General features: G+C 38.6%; 1 protein-coding gene across 5 annotated transcripts in view; it reads left to right on the plus strand.

The window, feature by feature from the left end:
• Nucleotides 1–17,864, plus strand: part of ULK4 (unc-51 like kinase 4) — a 437,172-nt gene that overhangs the window by 134,074 nt on the left and 285,234 nt on the right. For all 5 annotated transcript variants that reach the window (XR_012500063.1, XM_074345160.1, XM_074345161.1 and 2 more), the window contains exons 28-29: nucleotides 15,859–15,910; nucleotides 16,010–16,154. Coding sequence is in view for 4 of the 5 variants with exons in the window: in XM_074345160.1 (XP_074201261.1) it covers nucleotides 15,859–15,910; nucleotides 16,010–16,154 (197 nt within the window). In the remaining variant the exon portion in view is untranslated. The remainder of the gene's footprint in view (nucleotides 1–15,858; nucleotides 15,911–16,009; nucleotides 16,155–17,864) is intronic.

Here is a 17,864-nt window from a genome sequence, read left to right on the forward strand (position 1 = left end):
AACTCTTTTATTATGAAATGATAAAATAATACTCATTATTAGTTTTATAATGGAACATTCATTTACACTTACCCACATATTTGCTACCTTTTTTGCATTTGTTTCTTTCTTAGTCCCCTTTCCTTCTGTCTGGCTTCACACACACAGTTTTCCTCAGTTTCGGGTGCTGCTGGTGACAAGTTCTTTGTCTGATAAAGTCATTGTTTCCTGAGGGAGATTTTTTTCTGAGGATTCTGGGTTGGCAGTTATTTTTGTTACGGTGTAGTCCTGTGAAGATATGATCTCATTATCTTACATTCTGAGTTGTTTCTGTTGAGAGGTTAGCTGCTAGTTGGTTGTTCCTTGTCTCTTTTTAAAACTTCTTTTGAGGGGGTTGGGGGAGGGTCTTTGGTTTTCTGTAGACTCACTATGTTGTAATTAAACATGAACTCCTCTTTGTTTATCTTGTTTAGGATGTTCTGTGCCTGTTGAATCTGTGGATTATCCTTTTTCCTCAGCTCTGCAGATTTCTCAGCCATCATCTCTGCTCACCTTCTCTCTCCTTTGCTGTCTCCATCAGCACCTCACATCCCATGTACGTTGAACTTACACTGTATGCTCTCTACTTCTTACTGTCTTTCTGTGCGTTTCATCTTTTTCTCCCTCAGTGTTATATTCTAGGTTAATTTTGTTTACTGTTTCTTCTCTCTCTCTTTTTTTTGTCTTCTTGCTGCTCTGCTCTGTTTCTGTCTTTTATGTTTGGTCTGGTGACAAATACAGCCACAATGTTTGAAGTTTTGTTTGTCATGGGTAGAAGTTATGTTATCACTAGAAATTCTGCTTGTCTGGTTTTGGGTTTTTTTTTTTTTGATCTACTATATTGCTTTCTATAATTTCCTGTTCCTTATAGATATTTCCTAGTTTGTGATTTATTGATTCACATTTGTTAGATGCAGTTATTTTACACTATGATCGTTTCAGTATCAGGAGACTGTGATGTGGTGTCTATCTTGTTCGTACCTACCTACCTCATCTTGTTTTCTTGGAGACCTTATGAATGCTGCCTGCATGTGTTTGTGTTACTGGTAAATGCCTCCAGGGCACATCAGTTCCACGCTCATATATTCTACTCAACTCTCTAGTTAAGGCTTTCATTCAGAAATTGGTATCAAAGCTCTCCTACTGTCTTTTCAGATCTTAAGTATTTTTAAGGTTTTGGTATTTTAAATATTTTATCTGGCTTTTTCATTGTGAATTTTCAGTGAGAGGGTTAATCCCAGTAATCATACCCGCTATTTCAAGAAACCACGTTTGTTATGGTCACTTTCTTAGCAATGCTTTCTCAGTCTTCCATAGAGATATTACTTGTTTGAGTGTTGTTTATTGATTCTTTTCCTTAATGAACAGCAATGCTGTGGATAATTTAAGACCTAGTATTTACAAATATTTATACTTACATTTAATTAGGCATTTAATTAGTTTATTTTCTAATTATGAAATGCTATCCTAATAAAATTGAAAGTACAGGCTGTATTATGATAGGAAAGTTATCATTGTAACTCATGGACTTCATAAAAATATCTTTTCATGCTGTAGCTCATGGAAAATCCTCTAATTACCTCTTCTTGGGCATGACTGAAATACATGAAATTGAAGCTCCAGCACCCAAAGGAGCATAACATTGTTTGAAATGTTAGCACAAATATATTCAAGGCCACTGATCAATACTTTGTTATATGGAAGTGGTTACATTCATTTAATTCTTGCTGAGCACAGGGCACAAATTTTTACCAGAGTTTTAGATCATCTAGTGCTTCAGAGTTGGAAATCATCAATGTGACCCACAGAGCAGTCAAACACTTCAATAATTTGATTTGTACGGTTTGTTGCCATTCATGGTGGTTTCCAAAAAAAATGTTATTAATTGCAAAGGGAAAAATGAAGACTATATTAGAAAATTTGGCAATAATATACATAAGGTGCCTGAAATATATTTCAATTTGTTTAACTTTAAAAAGTAAGCAAAGCCATTATACTTTTTAAAATGAAAAGCCTGTGCTTTTGTGAGTTTTTAAACTAAAGGCTGGATGAATATTGAACAATTTAACTTGAATTAAACCAAATTTTTGAGTTAATAACAAGAGTTGGTGAGGGCGTAGAGCTCTGGGAACTCTCAAAAACTTCTAATAGGAGTGTAAGTTGGTAAAACTATTTTGGAAAACTAGTAGTAGCTACTGAAGGTAAATTGTATGTGTGTGTGTGTGTGTGTGTGCATACTGTGACTCAGCAAATTTCACCTCTATATATACATTCAGTAGAAATGTGACCATATGTTCACCAAAACACGTATATGAGGATGCTCACAGCCCCAAACCAGAAACTGTCCAAATGCCAGTCAACAATATAATGGATAAATAAATACATTATGGTTTAGTCATATAATAGAATACTGTGCAGCAAAGGAAATGAATGATCTATGGTTACACTTAAGAACATGGATGAATCTTACAAAAGTAATATGAGACAAAGGTAGTAAAAACAAAATATCATGATCCACTTGTGTTGTTTATAACCAGACAAGGCTAAGGAATTACAGTTCAGGGTAGTGATTCCCCTTGGGGCAGGTAGTGACTGGAAAGGTTTACAAGGGGACATTGGAATGTCCTAGTAATGCCTTTTCTTGATCTGGGTGCTAGTTATATGAGTGTGTTCATACTGTGAAAGATAACTGAGATATATACTTAGACTTGTTACATCTTTGTGTGTGTGTGATATATTGAATTAAAAAGATTACATAATTATGAAAAATCTTTTTGAAATAAGAAAAAAGTGTTTAGAGCTTGGTAAATATAAGCTTTTTTCTTTTCTTAACGAAGTTAACAGATAATAATTAGCCTATCTATCTACCCATCTATGTATCTATGTATCGATCAATCAATCAATCCATTACTCAATCATTGATATAGACTTGTGTTCTGTGTTAGTTTCTTATAGCTGCTATAATAAATCACCACAAATTTAGTGGCTTAAACACAACACAGATTTAAAGATTTGGAGCTAAATCAGGATGTCACCATACTTGTGTTCCTTTTGGAGGCTCTAAGGGGAAACCCTGTTTTTCGTCTTCTCCATCATCTAGGGGCTGCCGGTGTTCCTTGGCTCATGGCCCCTTCTATCGCCAAAGCCAGCAGTGTAGTACCTTCAAGTCTCTCTCTGTCTCTTGTTTCTCACCTCTGCTCTTGTTGTCACATCTTATTCTCTGACCGTCTTGTCAGGGACTCTTGATTTTACATTGGGCTCACCTGTAATTGAAGAAACCCTTTTGCTGTGTAAGGTAACAAATGAACAGCTTCCAGGGATAAGAGTGTGGACATCTTTCTGTCTTCCACAAATTTCTATTTTTTTTAATCAGTGGCTTTATTACTTAGTGAGGATTTTTGTGCTCAGATTATATCACATTTGACCAGTTCAAACCCTTTCGAGTTGGCTCCTCTGTCCTTGTGACTTACTCTCATTTTTTAGTGATTCATTAACTTTCTGGCACAGCAAGATACTCTGCCTGAGCTTCTAGCTAACCTGCTCTGGCCGTGGAATCGGGCATTTTTCTGAGGAGCCCTGGTTCCCTTTCATGGGAAATGGCATTAGAGAACCACAATCAGGGGACTAACTGTCTTCTCTCTCCTGGGTTGTCTCAGCTTCTAGGCCCTTCCAAGAAACAACTAGGAAGTATAGACACGTATGTACACGTATGAACACATGATATATTGTATGTGTACTTACATATACATCTACACACACGTATCCTTATTTTGAAATCATGAGTTCACACCAGTGTCTTCAAATCGAGTCCATGCCACATGGTTCTTTCTTGCCTTCCCCTTTGCCATATTTGTGTGTGCTTTCTTCCTTTGTAAAAATTCTGGTTTTCAGCAATGTCAGCAATTTTTCTCATTTGCTTAATCCTATAATATATCTGAAAATGTTACAGAATTGCTTTACCCAAACCAATACAAAGACAAACCTAATGAAATCAGGATTTGTTTGCAGAATTCTCTCCCTCCCCTCCACCTCTCAGATGTCACCCAAGCAGGACTGGGGTGTACAGTCAATACTGTATTCATAAGGTACTTGGACTAGTCTCTTGCCTTCCCTTTTAGGGCAGTTTTATATTATTCATTTGAAATATGGTTGATCTGTTCTGAGTTTGCTTTCAATTTTAGATTTTCTTTTTTTCTCTATCCTTTTTGATTATAGTTTTTGAGTACATGGAAGATTAACATTCTTCCAAAAGTCAAAACTATAGAAAAAAATGTATTCAGAGGAGCATCACTCCCTTCCCCTGGGTATATATCCCGTGCACTCCATCACCGCTCCATCATACCTTCCCTACTCTTAAAGGTAACCAACTTCATTGTTTTCTGGTTTATCCTTTAATTGTTTCTTTTTGTGTAGATAGTGTTTTCTTATTTCCCTTTCTTATACAAAAGGTAACATATTATATTTTCTCCTTTGCACTTTGCTTTTTCATTTAGTAATGGATGTTGGAAATTATTCCATCTCATTCGTAGAGATCTTGCCTATTCTTTGTTAGAGCAGTATAGTACTCCATCGTGGGTATGTGGACCACCGGTTGTTCAGCCCCTCTCTTATGTTGGGATATCTAGGTAGTTTCTTACATTTTTCAATTTCAAACAAATAATCTTGTGCATGTGCAATTTCCTGTTGTTGGAGGTGTATCTTCAGAGCAGATTCCTAGATTGTGGGATCAAAGGGTAAATGCTTATGGAGTTTTTGTTAAATCCTGTCAGAGTCCTTCTGTAGGGGTTTACTGTTTGGCTTTCTCACCAGCAATGAAAGTGCCTGTTTCTCCAGAGTCTTGCCAATAGTGTATGGCTAAGCTTTCAAAATTTTGCCAACCTGTTGTAGCCTCAGGAATTCCTTAACATCCTTTTAGGCATTTAATATTGTAAAGAAGATTTAAACAGTGTTGTAGTTTTTGTAGTTGTTCTCAGAATGGGTGTTCTGAATGACCCGCTCTGCCTTTGGCAGAGGTAGAAGCCATGTCCTGAGCATGTTTTTCCTGTACGTCTGATGGTGCATTATGTGGAGGGAAGGGGAGTCACACTTGGTGTGAACATGTTAATTCTTGTGCTATCAGATGTATCATATTTTTTAAGGGCTGCTGACCTGAAGGAACTGATAATTAATTTTCAAACCTGAAATACAAATTTCAGTTAAGTACTTAGAATAAACTTCTGTTTTCAAATGATTTGCTTTCATCTGTCAAATTTTTTTTTAAATGAAGGAAAAAACACCCTTCTACTAAAATAAGAGTATACAGCATACTTTCATCATAAATGATTACGTTTTAGAAATACACTTTCCATAAGGTTAGAAGATTGTTGCTTTATTCTCTGTGAAAAGAAGAAAATTTGGGTACTGATAGTTTAAAGCTGCTGAACTTCAGTATCTCATGTTCAACATTTCTTAAAATGGAAAATAAGTTTTTAAAATTACGGACAAAGCATCATCTTGGGCATCAGTGGGTTTGCTTAAGAACAAATGAAATCAGGTTTAGCGTGTTATTTACATATTTCAATGTGTTTGTGATTATTTAGCTTAAATGCCCCAGCGCTGTCTCCAGCATCCCTGACTCACAGACATTCATTTCTTTGGGACCATGTCACTGAGGATCATTAGTTAGTAGTAACTAATATGCATACACACACGTTTTTTCAATGGAGGACCCAGTTTTTGAGCAAAGGAATAAAAAAGTCCCCTGACCTGGGAATCTGCATTTTCAAAAAGAGTTCAAACGCCTCTGTTTTTAGGACATGTCCTTAAATGGCCTTTAGCACAGAGGAACATCTTTATTGAAGAAAGCAATGCCATTCACATTAAATATTAAAATTCCTTGTATTGCTCCATGCATGGGTATTATCTGTACAGGTAAGTCATGAATGATTGAATTTTATGACAGAAGTCATTTTTGCAGGGGAGCTTGCTTAGGGTTGCAGTTTTATTTATTTCAATGATGTTTATAAGTTCTCTGGAAGATTCTAGAAGGGGAAGGTGCTGATGAACGAATTATCTAACTCTGTAACAGGAAAAGGATTCTGAGTCTCTTGTCTCAGATGCTTCATTCTCTTTAACAAGAAGACCTAGTACCAATGAGTAAAGTCATGACAATTTGAAGGTTTAGAACATTTTCTCTGTCATCCACAGAGAGTTTGTCATCAGATTTTATACTCTTAGTTTGCTCACCATAACGTGGAAGTAAGGTTTTTGTCCTTTTTCCTTCTTTATTGTTATCTACATTAAAGCAGACCATCTTCCTGTGACATTTCAAAATGCAGATTGAGGCTCAGCACGAGGTAGGCTTCACTCTCCAAATGATAATTTTAAATCAAAAACACTGTGCAGCATGATTAATCAATAATCATTCTGTATGTTGGTATGTCACAGGACTTGACATTTCTCAGGTCTTAAGCTATAATTTTAGATAAAAATCAGTGGATCTTGAAGAAAATAAAAATGAGTATTTTAAAAAGTATATTTGGAAGAGAGAATCCTGGACATTTGGGTTACTTCCATGTCTTGGCTGTTGTAAATAGTGCTGCTGTGAACATTGGGGTGCATGTATCTTTTCAGAGTAGAGTTTTCACCTTTTCCAGGTATGTGCCCAGGAGTGGGATTGCTGGATCATGTGGTAACTCTATTTTTAGTATTTTTAAGAAATGTCCTTGTGTTCTCTATAGTAGCTGCACCAATTTACATTCCCATGAATAGTGTAGGAGGGTTCCCTCTTCTCGTACCCTTTCCAGCATTTATTATTTGTAGACTTCTTGATGATGGCCATTTTGACTGGTGTGAAGTGATACCCCATTATAGTTTTAAGTTGCATTTCTATGATGATGATGATGAGTATCTTTTCATGTACCCGTTGGCCATCTGGATGTCATCTTTGGAGAAATGTCTATTTAGGTCTTCTTCCCATTTTTTGATTGGTTGTTTTGTTGTTGTTGTTTTTTAATATTGAGCTGTATGAGTTGTTCGTATATTTGGGAAATTAAGCCCTTGTCAGTTGTGTCTTTTGCAAACATTTTCTCCCAGTTGGTAAGTTATCTTTTTGTTTTGTATATGGTGTTCTTTGCTGTGCAAAACCTTTTAAGTTTGATTAGATCTCGTTTGTTGATTTCTGCTTTCATTTCTTTCGCCTTGGGAGACTGACCTAATAAAGTATTGCTATGATTTATGTCAGAGAATGTTTTGCCTATGTTCTGTAGGAGTTTTATGGTGGATATCATGTCTTATATTTAAGCCTTTAAGCCATTTTAAGTTTATTTTTGTGTATAGTGTGAGGGAGTGTTCTCAGTTCATTGATTTACATGCTGCTATCCAGTTTTCCTGACACCACTTGCTGAAGAGACTGTCTTTTCTCCATTGTGTATTTTTGCCTCCTGTTGAAGATTAATTGACTCAGGTGTGTGGGTTTATTTCTGGGCTCTCTAATCTGTTCCATTGATCTATGTGTCTGTTTTTGTGCTAATATGCATGCTGTTTTGATTACTCTAGCTCTGTAGTATTGTCTGAAGTCTGGGAGAGTTATTCCTCCAGCTTTGTTCTTTTTCCTCAGGATTGCTTTGGTAATTTTGTGAACCCAGAAAACTTTTTTCTTTCCTTCTCGCTTTCTTGCTTTCTCACTTACTTTCTTTCTCTGTCTCTCTCTCTTTTTCTCTCCCCACCCCCTTCCTTCCTTTCTCTGAAGAGATGCATTTATTTAACAGACATCTTGTGAGCATCTCTCCAGGGCCAGGGTCTCTGTTAGGAACTGAGATATAGCTGTGATCTGGACAGAAATGCCTGCCCTTGTGGTGCCAGCAGCTGAGGAGGGGGCAGGGCTGGGCCTGTGTCACGGCCAAGAATCTTGATGGGCACCTGTGCTCCTCCCCAGGAGTGCCTGGGCCTGGCAGGGGACATGCCCTATCTGGCTGTGCACCTGCTCGATTGCTCCCTCTGTGGGGGCTGGGTGCGCCTATACCAACTGCCTCAGAAAACTAATAAGTATCAGTCATATATTCATAGCAAGTGCCTTTTGCAAACCACTCGTTGAAACAGAGCACTGAGAATACACTAAGAAGCTGGAATCAGGCCCTGCTCTGAATTGGTTCAGTACTGGTTGGGAGGAAGAGACCAAGGTGAAAAGCAAGAATGGGAACACAGTTTGAAGACTGTTCTGTAGGTGGTACACACGAGGCATGCCAAGGGCCCTGCTTAGTTTAGCAGGGTCTGGAGATGATTTAAAAAAAATTTTTTTTTAATTTATTTATTTGGTTTTTTTTTTTGAGGGGTGGGGAGGATAATTTGGTTTATTTATTTATTTTTAGAGGAGGTACTGGGGATTGAACCTAGGACCTCCTGCATGCTAAGCATGCACTCTACCACTTCAGCTACACCCTCCCCTCTGGAGATGATTTTTTAAAGAAGGCAGTTCTTGAGCTAAATCTTGAAGGTAAGTAGGAATTAACTCCCAGTGGGCTCCTTGGTGAGAAGTGGGTGTGACAGGCAAGAAAATACTGCATATATAAAGGAAGAGGAGTGTGAAATTATTTCATAAGTCATTTGAAGGTTTCTTCTAGTATTATTCTGAGATACTTAGAGGAATTTATTTGAAAATACTTAACCATAGAGGTGTGAGGTTATATACATGAGTTGGTTTTAATCTCTGCCCTAGGAGAGGTCCATTTATATGTGAAGTCCACCCTCAGGGGTCATGGGTTAGCGTTTGAGAGACTCTGATCAGAAGTTCATACTTGTGAGGTGTCTTTATCTTGACGACCCTTTTGTTAGAAAGATTTCTTTCTTTGGTGAAATTAGTCCTTTTTTTTGAAGATAAGTGGATTGGCTAGAAATACTGTACAGATGGCCCACCCTTGAAAGTGTTTCAGAATCCAGTGAGCCCAGCAGAGTGGTGTCCTGGGCGTTGGACTCTGATTCATTCCTGTGTTTTGTACATTGGAAGCCTTGGGCAGTCTGCTGAGGTCTGTGGACTCCTTCTCAGGATAATGTTTTTAAATGCATAAAGCAAAATAAACAAAATGCATAGGGTTATGTAGGAAACCATTTGTACTAAAATACAGTTACCAAAATATTGTTTAAAAAGGATAGATTTGCCCTGCTGCTGTGCCCAAGTGATCATCACTACTGTGTTTCCAAGAGCATTTTTCTGTGTTTGCGCCCCCTCCCCCATCACTTTGAGCCTCCTCGCAGCTACTCTTCTATTTTACAGCAGTTCCTTCTGTGAGCCAGTTAAGTGTGACCTCCAGGGATTTGGGGCCAGAGGCTGAGGCTAGAACTTTGCTTCATCTGTCATCTTGAGAGCCAGTCTTCTCTCAGTTTAGAGTTCCTTTCTCATCTCTGACTAGAATCTTGTAAATTATATGTCTAGATGATGGTTTTAATTCTCAGATGGATGTTTTCAGAGTAAATGACTCTAAATGTCTCGGGGAAAAAAAGCCTATGTCATCAAATGATCTCTAGGCCTTTAAATCTGACTTCTGGCAGCTGTTTATTTGAAGGGCAAGGGCAAGAACAACAAAATGCACTCCCCCTCCTGCTTCCAAGGAACTCTGGCTCTTCTGCACATCTCAGTGTATATGATGTTAGTTATTTTATCCTTGGGTGTATGCATATTTACAAATGTGCTCATTTCCCTTCTGGCCCTTTATAGCTATTAAGTTTTGGTAGTGGTGGTGGTAAAATACCCTTAGCTCCATATTGTGAGCTCATCTAAATCATTTATTTTATATATGTGTGTGTATGTTTGTGTGTGTGTGTATGTGGGTCTGCCTACAATTACTGTTTGTAAATGTGGGGATGTGTCATTTGCGCAAATGTTTTCTCCCTTGCATTTTGTTAAGAGTAGATACCTTTCTGATTTGTATGGGAGTTTATTGAAATGTTTGATTTTCTTAAATTTTGTTAAATTTTCTTTATATTTTCTGCCAGAAATGTTACTCGAGGAACTAAAGATGTTTCTTTGCTCTGGTCTCTGGAGTAGCTAACATTTTAAGAGGTTTTTTTTTTTTTCCCCATGTTTTCTTTTTGGCTGGAATCATTGTATATTTAAGTGAAGATTTTGCCAAAAGGTATGTGGTCCCTTTTTTTGTTAGGATTTTAAAAACAATAATCTTTTCCTGAAAACCATTTATTATTCTGATCTATGTAGTTATTGAATAGAATATAAATAAAATTGATGAAATTGTTTTTCAGTTTTTATATCCCTTGCTTGGTTTGACTTGCTAAGCATGCAGACATTTTCAGTGTAATTTTATTTTTTATTTTCCTGTGCATAATGGATTGCTTTCATTTGATAAAGTAATCAACTGTCATTGTTCAGCAAAAATATGAGTTAAAGGTGAATAGTCACATAATCTTCCAAGTTTTCTTGTAGTCTTCATTTACATTTTATAAAAAGCATTTTATTTTTCCATTACCATCTTCTGCCCGTTACTTCTTCTCAATGACCATTCTCAATTGGAAAGATTAAATTTATATCATCTTGGGAGACTGCTATAATTGCCTTGGGTTATTCAGAGGAAAACTATGTTAATTATAAAGTTAAATAATATTATAATTAGATTTCTTCTTTTAAAAATTATGAAATACATTTTTAATACAGAAATTTACATTTAGTATGTACTTGAGATTATAGGTATTATTTCAGGATACTTAGTGCTATGCTACCTCTGTCCTTTTCCAAGTTAATTGTTTTATTTATTAAATATAACAAAATACAAATGTAGTGATTTATCCACTCTTTCCACTCTTGAAATCAGATCTGCATTGAGTATTTTTAAATATGTCACATAGAAGCTGAATTGCTGAGTTTTATGACAAGTTCATCTTCAGCTTTGGTTGATTTTGTGAAATTGTTCTTCCAAGTTATAACACCAATTTACTGACTTTCTGTGGTACGTGAGTACCCATTTCCCCCAGTCTTGTAAGATCTTGGTATTACGTGACTTGGTAAAACTGGATTTGTGTAAATTGGTATCTCAGTTTTGTGCTGCCTTTAATTTCTCTCATTATTAGTGGAACTGAATAGTTCTGTTGTTTATTGGCTCTTCGGGTATTTCCGTCCGGGTACCACCTGTTCGTGTATTCCGCATGTGAACCCACTCTCAGGTGTAGGGATTGCAGAAGTTTCTCCTAGCCAGTGGCTTTTCTTCTCATTTTGTTTATGGGGACTCGTTTGATACAACTTTTTTCCATTTTAATGTCAGTTTTTTTTTTAGTGTTTTCCTTTTAGTTTGTACTTCTTAGGTGTCATTTAAAAAACCTTTCCTACTCTAATATCACAAAGCTATGTCTCATTTTCCTTTAATAACTTCTCTTTTAACTGTTAGATCTTTAAGCCTCCTGTAACTTGTTTTTACCAAATAGATAGCTAAATTGTACCTGTACCTTTCGATGAGTAGTCAGTGTGCCCTTCCACTGTTGGTAGTGTTCTCTCTGTCACACTGACTTCCCATGTGTGCCTGGTTGTAGGCTCTATCTTCTGTTCCATGAATGTCTTTGTCTGGTCCTGTGCTTATATGATCATCATATTTATTTTCATCCTAGTAAACCTGGAAACTTGGTCAAGTGAATCATTTCTGCCTCATGCTTTTTCGAAAATTTTCCATTATTCTTGACCCTGTACTTTCCAAATACATTATAGAATTGGAATGAGGGGGTTCATGCAAACCTTGTTGGAATATTTATTTGTATGATACTGAATTACTGATTAATAATTGGCAGAGAGTTGACCTGAGGCCTCTTGTCAGCAACTGCTTTACCTTCATTTATTTTTTCTCTAACTTACAGATCTGAGTATCTGACCTATGTCATCTTCCTTCTCTCTGAAGAACTTCTTTTAACACTTCTTGCAAGGCAGGCCTACTGGCAAAAAATTTCTTTAGCTACTGTTTGTGTGAGAAAATCTTTATTTCTCCTTTTATTCTTGAGGGATAGTTTCACTCAGAATTCTAGGTTGGTGTTTTTTTTTCCTCTCAACACGTCAACACGTCAAGTATTTCACTCTAACATGATGTATCAGGTACAGTGAACTGAGATAAATGAGCCATTAGTGTGAAGTTTTGTTTCTCTGGCTAGGAGCCTGGCTGTGTGTATTGTTTGCTGTAGCCGTAGGTTTCAGAGGCTACAATTCTTTATGATGTCCATGTTTTGTCTCTCATGTTTTTGGGTTTCCTTAATAACTGCTTCTTAAATAAAGCCTATGTCTTACCACACTCTGAGTTGTAACCCTGTGTTATTACACAGGAGCGCTGTCCATGTTGTGATGAGGTGTGGTGGGGCGGGGGTAGCATGCCATGGTCCCTATGATTAGGTCTCGTCTCTTTTCTGAGCCTGTGTGCCTGGGCTGTGACCCTCACAAATGTGTTTCAGTGCACCACCCCCACCCCCAGCCAAATCAGTGAGACAGGAAGGCTTAGAAGGTTCAGCAGTAGGGTATTTTTTCCCCCCAGCTCAGTTAGATTCTGGTGAAACCCCAGTAGGTTAGGCTTCTGGTAAAAGTCTCTCTCTCTCTTTAATGGTGACATATTTTTTGTTGTTGTTTGCATTCTTTTTTTAATTGAAGTGTAGTCAGTTTACAATGTTGTGTCAATTTCTGACATACAGAATAATGCTTCAGTCATACATATACATACACATATTCCTTTCCATATTCTTTTTCATTATAGATTACTACAAGATACTGAATACAGTTCCCTGTGCTATGCAGAAGAAACTTGTGGTTTACCTATTTTACATATAGTTGTTAGTATCTGAAAATCTCGAACTCCCAATTTATCCCTTCCCACCCCCTTACCTCTCTGGTAACCATATTTGTTCTCTGTGTCTGTGAGTTTAAAACAATGTCTTTTGAGTCCAGGCCTTTGTTAAGGAGAAAATAATGCTCTGCACATATTTCACAGTGGTTAATTTTCCTTTCCTCTGCCAGAAGCATGAGGGGATTTTTTTCTCTGATCTTCAGCCTGAGACTCTGGCAGGGCTCTGGTAGGCAGAACTTCTGGGAATGTGGGGGCTCCACTGTGGCTGGGCCTCCAGAAGCTTTCTTCCTTCAGCTCGGGCTCTGACAACTAGTCAGTTACCCTTTACATTTCTGTACTACTTGCTGGCTCCAGTGGTGGGTTCTGCTCCTATTAAGCTATCATTCTCTGTATTTGCCTGTCTCTTTAGTTTTAGGGGGTAGCTGGTTTGCCCTGTGATTTTAATTCTCTGGTATATCTGAGAAGAGTTGTTGATTTTCAGTTTATTTAGCTTTTTTCTTTTCTTTGTTTAAATGGAGGAACGGGGGATTGAACCCAGGACTTCTGCATGCATGCTAAGCTCACACTTTACCAATGAGCTATTCCCCTCCCCTATTTAGCTTTTTTCTTGTTGTGAACATGGTTGTGACAACTTTCAAACTTTTTTCAGAAGTCCATCAATGACCCTCATACCTGCAAGTATTTTATATATTTTTTTCTGTAAAAATCATGATATCATAGATACTTTAGAATTTTTATTGCTGTTGTAGATGGTGTCTTTTTCCAATTATGGTATATAGTTGGTTGTTGTAAGCATACGGGAATACTGTTGAGTTTTGTCTGTTCATTTTCTGTGCAACAGCCCTAATGTTTTGAATGTGCTTGATGTTTTTCAAACTTTTTGAGTTGGACACGTCAGTGATTATCTTGTTGAGCACGTTGATAGGTGTTGGTAGTGGGATATATTTCTTTCCTTTGCATAGTTCTGGCTTTCGAAGTACCTGGGAATTTAGAGTCCTCAAAATTCCTTAGTAAAGCTTGTGACGCAGGCACGCAGCGTGCTCGGTGCGCAGGCGCCGGCGGCGGCGAGTCGGCGGTTTCCGGTTCCGCCGCCATTTTTCCCTCCGATGAGGCCAGGCGGCTGGGCAGTAGACGCCGAGAGACAGGTCTTTGTGAAGAGCCTGATGGGCAAGACCCTCACCCTCGAGGTTGAGCCCTGTGACACCACTGAGAATGTCAGAGCTAAAATCAAAGACAAGGAGGGCATCCCACCTGACCAGCAGCGTCTGAGTTTCGCGGGCGAACAGCTGGATGAGGGCCGCACCCCGTCAGACTAGAATATTCAGAAGGAGGCCTCTTTCCCTGCACTTGGTGCGTCGTCTGCAAGGCAGCATCACTGAGCCTTCCCTCCGTCAGCTAGCCCAGAAATACAGCTGTGGGAAGACGGTCCGCCGCAAGTATTAGGCTCTCCTGCACCCAGGGCGGTCACACCCGTAGCCTGTGCCCCAAGAAGAAGGTCAAATAAGGCCCCTTCACCGGCTCCTCCTTTGCCCATAGGGTGGCCTCCTGCCCAAGTCCTATGGCCCTGGGGCCTCAATAAAGTTTCCCTTTCGTCGCCTGGGGGAAGAAATTCCTTAGTAAAGCTTGATGTCTTTGCTTTGAGTGATGTGACATCTATGACCTAATGGGAAAGGGTAAAGAAGACATCTGGTTCTTAGGGTTCTTGTACGAATACCTAAATGTAATACTGTGTTTAAACTTAGGACCTGGAACTGGGTAACACCCGAGTGTGGAGATGTTTACCTTTGTAGGGCATCGTTTAGTTGGCTTGCATCGCAAGGGGCTGTTGTTGGGGCCTTTCTCTTTCAACCATCGTGGAGGCCTGCTAACAGGGTTTGTAAAATGCCAAATATGTCTGGAAGGCTGTGGTCCAAAGCCATCATTACTAGCCATGAGAGAAGTCTCTGGAACCAGAGGAGCACACAGCTCTTCTTAAACTTGAAGGTCTTTATAATCGAGACAAAATTGAAGTCTATCTAGGCAAGAGATGGGATTATGTGTACAAGACAAAGAATAACACAGCCAGCTCCTGGTAGAAAACGGAACAAAAGCAGAGTAATCGGGGGAAAGGCAACTTGTGCTCTTGGAAACAGTGGCATGGTTTGTGCCAAATGTTGAAGCAACCTTCCTGCTAAGGCCATTGGATGATCCATCTTTGTAATGCTGTATCCTTCAAGGATTTAAACTTACTGAAAAGTAAATAAAAGTTGCGGGGGAAGGGCGTTGTTGGGTTGGGACAGCTTCTCCTGCCCTTTTGTCAGTGTGGGAAGAACAAACATGCATGTCAGGATCAGGAATAAATTCAGTAATAAATAAGAGGAATTTTTCTTACTGTCACCAGAATAGTTCACCAGATGAGATAGTAGTTTTCAGAATTAGATTGTGGAAGTGATTTGTCCTTTGTCATCCATTTTCGCTTGGGGGTAAAGTGTTATTTGGGAGGAGATTTCAAACTATATTTGATCATTCTTTGACATAACTAGAAAGTCGTAGAGGTGGTTTGTATAATGGATTCACATCTTTTGAATCTGTTTCTAAAAATCACCACGATTAACTTGTCATAGCTTTTTGATGTATTTGCTAAAACGTGAGGATTATGTATCTCTTTTTTCTCCAACATTTTGATTGCTGTTTAGTTTAAACTTGAGTAATGATTACCAGCTTATATATATTAATTTGATGATTTAATGTCAACCCATGCCAACCAGTTTTTGTATTATATACTGAAGTTCCTTTCATAAACTCTGAAGACTTTGATAAATTACTGTTTTGATGATCATAATGTCACTTTGACCTGAGGACTTTTTCAGAGTTAAATGAGCTTGGTGGTTTATTAAATGTCATGCAGAGTTTAAGTGCAGGATAAATTTAGCTGTTGGTTTGTTTTTTCTTTTCTCCTTTGCTCTGTTGTTTTGTGATTCTGTCTGTGTAAAAGGCATAGAGAGTGGTGGATAGCAGTTTCATGTTGCAGTCTGAACCAGGTCTTTTATGTCTTTTCTCTTAGGTGGTTGATTATATCCTGCCACCCTTGGTCTCCTTGGTTCAAAGCCAAAACGGTAAGTGTGACCACATCAGTGAGAATTCCATCAGTTCCACGTTCTGTTTCCATTCTGTCTCCGTGTAGTCACATTCTTGGCATTTCTTTTCCTTTCAAGTGGAGTGGAGACTCTTCAGCTTGCGGTTGCTCTCAGAAACCACGTCCCTGCTCGTGAACCAGGATTCTGGGGATGGCAAGAAGGAAGCGAAGGTCAATTCTGACAGTAGTCTTCTGGCTCTCATTAGAGATGATTTGCTTCCCCAGTAAGTCCTTTGTGCTACACTCGAGCAGACAGGTGTAGGGTGTCCTGGGTGCTTCTGTCCAAGGAGGTCCAGTGATGGTGGCGGGGTCTCACCACTGATGGGGGCTGCATCTCAATGTCATTTTATTTTGTATGTGTGCTTATGCTCTCACCGTAAAAGAGGTCTACAAAGAGAGGCAGTAACTACTACACTTGCTGCGTAGGGCCCGGGAGAATCTCAGTCCATCTTCAGAAACATCCATTTAGATCTTTATCTGTTTTCTACAGGGCACATGACTGTGAAGCTATGCAGAATAAAGGTGTGTGTGGCAAGAGGGTTAAGGTTTATTGTTGAAGGTCAACATTACAAGACTACTGGAACATGGAATTGGGACTTTCTTCCTGTACCTACTCAGATATAATAGAGATGGAAAGAAATCTGCCCCAGACTTTTGGAATGGAAATTAAGTTTAGTTATAAATAGGAATTTTTTTGGGTAGGGGATGGTGGCAGAACAGAGGATTAATGAACAGAAAGGGGCCGTTTTTTCCTTTTAGCCCACTCCTCACATAGCAAACACACAGTAGGATGACTGCTGAGGGCACCCAGTGCAAGAAGATTGAGCTCTAAAATAACACTGAATTTGATCAAACAAAAGAAATTGAAATTAAAAAAAGAGTATGCCACATACCACTATTACAAAATTAAATGTGGGATTGTGTGTCAGGCATTAACACACACGCCTGCTCCTGCTCCATCAGGGCCTGGGCTGCTGTCTGAGTCAGTTCAGCAAGTTTTCAAGGTCTGCAGGCCCACCAAACACTCCCCACTATGTGTGGAACTTCTCAAGATCTGTTCTCTTTAAAAAACATTTTTCCCTGCAATACAGAAACCAGATCTAATTATATTCTGAAACACTCAACCAGTCCATGTTGGTTTAGGAAGATAGATTTTATGTAGCCAGTGTGTGATGGCCCTTCTCCCAGCTAAGGGGGCTCTTCTCTAACTGACTGGAGCTTGATCCGTGATGGCTGGTTTTACAGGGGCAGCCCCTTGGTTCTTTTTGCTTCCCGTGCTTCTGCACCTGGTTTCAGGGAGACTCCTAGTAATGTATACAGTAAGCATACTTCTGCTACCCAAAGTAAGAAAATGATTATCTATACGAAAAAAATTTTTAACTTTGCTGTGCGGAGCTTTCTCAGGGCTGAACTGTCAGAAAATATATTTCTGGTGGCATTTGTTACGTATGAATGTGGACACGTATGGTATGTCCTTGATGTGGGTAAATACAAGATTAGAACCTTGTCTCATGGGATTACTTAATGCTTTCAGTGCCATCTTACGCTTCTTAACTATTTATAATCATATGCATCTTTCTCACAAGAAAATGCCTAAAAATGTGGTTTTTGTGCAGTGTGATTTTTAAAAGATGGGCTTTGGATGTCTGCTGCCCGACAATTTGTACAGAAGCGTTTTCAGGAGCCAAAAGGGACAGGATTTCCTCCAACAAGACTTCTCAGTTCAATGGCAGTTTGTTAACACCTATGCAAATTTGATACAAAATTTCATCATTCCTGAAGTCTGCTCACTTTTGGAACAGCTTGTGAAATAAGAAGTATTAAATCTATAACTGAGTGCTCCTCTTTTATTCATTGGAGCTGTAATAAATAATATATATTTACTTTTATGTGCATTTTTACCTTTTCCATAGTTGAGGAATTAAAAAGGAAAA

The sequence above is a fragment of the Camelus bactrianus genome, chromosome 17 (genome assembly GCF_048773025.1).
Source record: "Camelus bactrianus isolate YW-2024 breed Bactrian camel chromosome 17, ASM4877302v1, whole genome shotgun sequence".
Classification (NCBI taxonomy): Eukaryota; Metazoa; Chordata; class Mammalia; order Artiodactyla; family Camelidae; genus Camelus; species Camelus bactrianus.